Below are 5,753 nucleotides of genomic sequence, written 5' to 3' on the forward strand. Positions count from 1 at the left end.
CTGCACATTTCCAGCATTGACATTTTCTCCACAACCACACACACACACACACACACACACACACACACACACACACACACACACACACACATAGACACAGAGCTGCAACGGAATTCTGCAATGCACCTGCTATTTCTGCCTCCTCACAAATGAGAGTTCAAAGTCGACCTTGGACAAAAAGAGGGGCAGAGTGTGCGGGGCGGGCGGGCTGGAAGTGTGAGCAACAGAGCCATTAAACGTAGGAGGAGGTGAAGGCAGGAGGGAACGAGACAGAGAGAGGAGAAGGGGAGAGCCGAGGGGTTTGGCTGCTGCTGGATACAGAGGATACGTCATACAGGAGGTACGTGAGAAGCATGACTTAGAGCTCATACTCGTGAAAACGACTGCACACACAGGGCGTGCATTATCCTCCGCCCCCCTCCTCATTTACTTCATAACGTCACAGACTGAAGGTGAAATGAGCTGCAGACATCAACACTRTTAATGTTCATCCAGCATTCATACTGTTTTTGTTTCTGCACACTTTGTGCTGTTATACATCAACACGTTTAGCTCATTCGGATATATAATATATAAGTTTTAGTAACATTTATATATTTTAAAATGCTTAACTTATTTTTAGAAAAGCATTGAGATCTCTTCATTTCCTTCAGAATCATTGATTTCTTTTAAATCTTCAAAAAGCTTCCTCCTTTTCTCTTCCCTTCCTGCTACTTTTAGCTTTGAGCTAACTTTTTCCCCTCACGTTTAGCTTTAGTCTTGCATTTTACTGCTTTTAGCCGTTAGATAGCCTTTCACTACTTTTAGTAATAGTATAGCTATTTGGAATTTTTAGTTTCCAACTAACTCATTTAGGCGTCTATTTATAAAACTATTAGCTTTTTGCTACTTTTAGCTTTAAAGTATGTAAAGTTTTATTTATATAGCGCCTTTCACAGAAATAAATTCACAAGGTGCTGTACATTCAGGGAAGGGGGAGGGGGCAGTTAAGGAATACCCATTCAAGAAGACATACAAGACAAACATGGGGGAACAGGTGAAGCAGGTCATGCAGCAAACACAATTGTGCTACCTTTAACAACAGAAAAACTAAAAACCACATAAGGGAAGAYGAGGAAAAAACAACACAAAACATCATATTATATCAACAATGTGACACACTATGGTGTTTAAAAAAAAACTGCATAGAGCAAATTTATTAGCCAGAGGAGTAAGTGAGTTTAGGGGGACGTGTATCTGAAGCCATGAGTGTTGTATGCTTGTGTGAATATCTGAAGAATAAGCCCGAGGAATCCAGTCCCCAAAACCAGCACAGCCATAGTTCAGAATGTGGATGTAAAGTGTTCGTTCTGTGCGGCCTTCAGCCTGATCCAGGAACCAGATCACAGACAGGTGTGGGAGGGGGTGAGGTTTAAGCTAGCCTTTAGCTATTTTCAGCATCTAGCTACTGTTTTGTCACTTTTAACTAGCTATCATTTTGCTTATTTCAGCTCTTAGCTTCACTTTTGCTATTTTTAGTTAACCATTTCGTGCTTCGGGCTTTTAGCTCCCGTTTTGACTCTTTTAAGTTCATAACTACAGTTTTTAAAAAACTATTAGCTTTTTAGCTAGCCATTTGCTACTTTTSGCATTCATTTGCCACTTTTAACTTCTAGCTACTGCTTGTGGCTGCCCAATCCGTAGCAGAAGCACGATCCGTACAGTCCCAGAAACATTGTTTTTAGCATGTAGCATTTTGCTAAACTGATGACAGAATTCATTCGCTTTCAGTCTTTCATCACCTGCAATGTTTCATAGAAAAGGCAACGTTTGCAACAGCTGTGGATTTTTATTTCAGGAAAAAAATTAAACGAAGATCAGATGAGTTAGAACATGATTGTCTAGAAAATAGTTAGCAAGTTATTATAAATAAATATGTACGCATCGTAAATCTGTATTTTATTAATCAAAATGTCTACAATATTAATACTGTTGTCAGAATATAATGTTACACACATTTATAATTAAGTAAAGAAACAAATATTTTCTTTTTTTCCCCTAAATCCAGCACATTCAGAAGTATCATTTAGCACTTGCACAAATGAGCTGACAGTGTGGATCGTGCAGCCACACTACTTTTAACATTTAGCTGGTGGTTTGCAACTTTTTTGTCTTTAGCTAGTTTTTTCTTTTCCTTTTAGTGTTCTGCTTCTTTAATCTCTAGCATTTTTGGATTCTTTAGCAAATTTGACAGTCATTGAACGCTCTGAATTCATGCTGAATTTATGCAGAAAAGGCATTTTCTCTAATTGTGGCAAAATAAAAAATGTCATGCGCTCCAGGGATGGTTCCAGTCCTATGGGGACCGATCCAACTGTGGTCACCAGAGGGATCAGCAGAGACCCACATGKGAGTAGGTTTTGAAAATCTACCTAACAGAAGCCTTGTGGCTTTTCCTGGTGCAATAATTCCTGTTTAATGTATTCCATGTTTACATTACAGCAGAGAGATAAGCTCAATGTAACGAGGAGTTTACGCGAGTTCCTAAACAAATTTCTTTACATTTTTACATGCATGCATTGCAGGTTTAGTACAACATAAAATACTGTATAAGCCTCTGAGCTGTTTGACTGTTTTTGCACAAAGCTTAAAGATTAATAAAATAAATGTATTTTTCTCCTAATGGATTACGCCGGTCTTTTTTCATTTAACAAAAYGTATTGCTCTCCTTTCGTTACTTTCCTGCACAGGGGGATGAGTTAATTTTAGAATTGGTGTCACACAGTTTGTCCAGCAAAGAGACTCAAACCGGTTGCTTTAAAATATCTCAGTCCAGCAAGCAGGAAATRCAGCAAAGGACCATGTCACAGCTGAGGTGACCACAGTGCTCAGACAGGTATTTTTCAGACACTAAAGTCAAACATAAATTATAAAGATAATAGTTTTTAGTTGCATAGAGGATAWATGAAATGATTATTTCATTGACAATGCAAAACCTGAAGATTACCAAGGTTTTCCACCTTTAATAACGCTAAAACTGATTTTAAAGGTCAATAATTATACAGCTAACAGAGATAATGTATGCTTGAATGTCAACAGAAGAACAGTTATTTATAAAATGTAACGGGGAAAAGGACACTAAGCTTTAAAATATCCAGTAAGATTATCATTTCAACTATGAAGGGGAACAAATGAGTGGCATTGCTGTAAACTCACATCCTGAACACATCAATTATCTCCCTGAGCAGAGGGGGAACAAAATCTGTCAGACTGCCAAACAGTCAATAAGCTGCAGTAAAACTCAACATAACTCATGTCTGAGCAGCAGCACATTATGAGTGTTTTTGTATTCTTATACTAAAAAAGGGACTTTATAAAAATAACGCATCATTAGGAAACAAAAAAAGAAAGAATTTTGTGTTTCATCAATGGAAAACTTTACATTTTTGGGTAATTTCCTGAACACCATGGTTCAGTTTCTGCATAAATAGAGGTGGTCCAAGGATCCATCCCTGTGGAACATCTCAACTCAGATGAACCATAGATTGTTCAAAGCTATGTTCTGTTTGGACGCATAATTATTTAAATCATTAAATACACAGAGCAGAGGATTCTTTAAAAGGATGYTGTTTAAATATGAGTGAAGGTTTAACTGAAGTTTAAAGGTCCAAAATCGAGCATGCCGTCTCTTTCTATCTGCACTTAGTACCACATTAGTCACTTCAGTAGGTGCCATCTCTACATGAAGTGCTCTAAAAATCATTCTGTTAAAGTGCATTCACGAATGTTGACAACCAATTACTTCCACTTAAATATAAAATACATCTCAGAGATTGATTTATAGTCACTTAAGAGCAGGAATTCAAATCAAGCTTCTTTATAGCAGGTAAGTGTTTAAAACTCAGCGCTTTAACAGCAGAGAGCCAGAGTGTGCCGCATACTTTAAACATAGATGTTATGTAAGTCAACAAGATTTAAGAGTTTAAGGTTGAGAAATAAAGYTGCCCTGTCATGTGTCATAAATGCATGAAATATTTTAAATGTTAGATATGGAAGGAGCCGAGTCACGGAAGTTAAATAACTCAGGAGGGAAAAGTTACAGTCTGTAAATATAAACATTTAAACGATGTAATGTTTTAAAAGAAAATTTTGAGTTTGCTGGGAGCAATACATCTCTATGTTCTAAAATCAGATAAATGATAGCTTAAAGCTACAATTAGCAAGTAGCTAACAGCTAGATGTAGCAAAATAGCTAGAAGCTAAAATTAGCAAGACAGAAGCTAAAAGGAGGACAAAACTGCAYGTCCATTGAAGTAGGTTTCAGAGACTGATGTTTTTAAAGAAATGGAAGAGATCTCAAGGAGACAAATTTATGAATAAAGTTGAAATGTTAAATACAAGTAGCCTATTCAAGTCACAACTAAAAGTCAATATCCCTGCAACCAGTGAACATTTTGAATGGTTAAAAATTTACATAGTAAATATTCTCACTGACATCTGATGCACCTGTGTGACAGTTTGAAGCTGCTTTATTCTGATTTAATTCTAAGAAATTACATTGTTTCCTCTCAGTTAAGACATCATTTGTTGTTAATCCTGCACACCTGCACAGGTTAAAGCTCAACCATGAATGACCTTGGCTGAGTTAAAGCATCAGACAGATAGGAGCATTCAGAAAGGGAAAAAAACTGGATTTTACAGGTTCTGGGGATTAAATGGGTCTACAATCAAACTGTAAATATCACAGAGCAGTATGAGTTTTAGGTCAAGCAGCAGGATGCATTTGTTTTTTCTGTGGGAGTAAAACATTTTATTATTATTTTCTTTTTCGGAGTGGTGTTTCATTGTTGAGAGAAAAAAAGGAAGGCGGGGTTACATGTTTTAAAATGTTGCTGCTAAAATCAGCTCGCTCCATATTTCACCTTGTTTCTAACTGAGCTGCAGAATGATGGATGATCCCCTCACACACTCCACACACGGCCCGATGACTTGTAGGATCATCCAGCTCTGCTCTTTAAATTTATGAGCTAAAAGAGGAGCTTTGCGTCCCTTTGTGTCCCCCCCTCAAACCGGGGCTGGAAGCGGAACAGAGACGGGAGAGTCGCTCCTTACCGGTTTGTATCGTGAGATCATTGTTCCAGCTTCTGACCGCGGACTCCGATCCTCAGCTGGGTCACATCCGGGTGGTCAGCGAACAGCGGATAAATCCACGGAGCTGCGGTCTCGCATGGGTTCCGAGTGCGCCTCGAACTCCCCGCGTCCTACTTTGCGCGCGCGAGCAGCGAACCGCGGGCGGCGGTTTGCGTGAGGAGGCTGGGAGCTGTCCACGGTGCTGATCCCCGGTACCCTGGAGGAAGAGGAAGAGGAAGAGGAAGGAGGGGAATGTGGCAGATCTCCGAAAGGCCACCTTTTGGAATCTGTCATGAACCGAAGCARAGAGAGGAKGAGGAGGAGGAGGAGGAGGAGGTCTCCAAACCGCGCGCAGAAACACGACGAAGAGGCTGAGCTGTTATATAAGAACCAAACCGGATGGTGTCCTACAAAGAAACATCACCTTACATCCTAAACTACACGAAATCTCCCTTTTCTTTACCCCCCACCCTTGCTAWAATATGCATTCGACTCAAATAATCCCCAAATCTGATCTTAACCTATTTAATTTCATTACTTCAAACTGGATTTTTATCAATCTGGTTCCAGAATTTAAACAGGACCACTATTGCCCCCTGTGGACACATAACTGCAAAAGTGGCTTAACGTGGTTGGAACAAATC

General features: G+C 39.1%; 1 protein-coding gene across 2 annotated transcripts in view; it reads right to left on the minus strand.

Moving 5' to 3' along the window:
* abcc8 (ATP-binding cassette, sub-family C (CFTR/MRP), member 8) overlaps window positions 1-5,610 on the minus strand; it is a gene marked incomplete in the record, with an annotated part of 76,086 nt that extends 70,476 nt beyond the window's left edge. For both annotated transcript variants that reach the window (XM_014005594.1, XM_014005593.1), the window contains 1 exon segment: window positions 5,092-5,610. In XM_014005594.1, coding sequence (XP_013861048.1) covers window positions 5,092-5,112 — 21 coding nt within the window.
* Window positions 5,611-5,753: the final 143 nt, after the last annotated feature.

Source organism: Austrofundulus limnaeus, unplaced genomic scaffold (genome assembly GCF_001266775.1).
Source record: "Austrofundulus limnaeus strain Quisiro unplaced genomic scaffold, Austrofundulus_limnaeus-1.0 Scaffold31, whole genome shotgun sequence".
Classification (NCBI taxonomy): domain Eukaryota; kingdom Metazoa; phylum Chordata; class Actinopteri; order Cyprinodontiformes; family Rivulidae; genus Austrofundulus; species Austrofundulus limnaeus.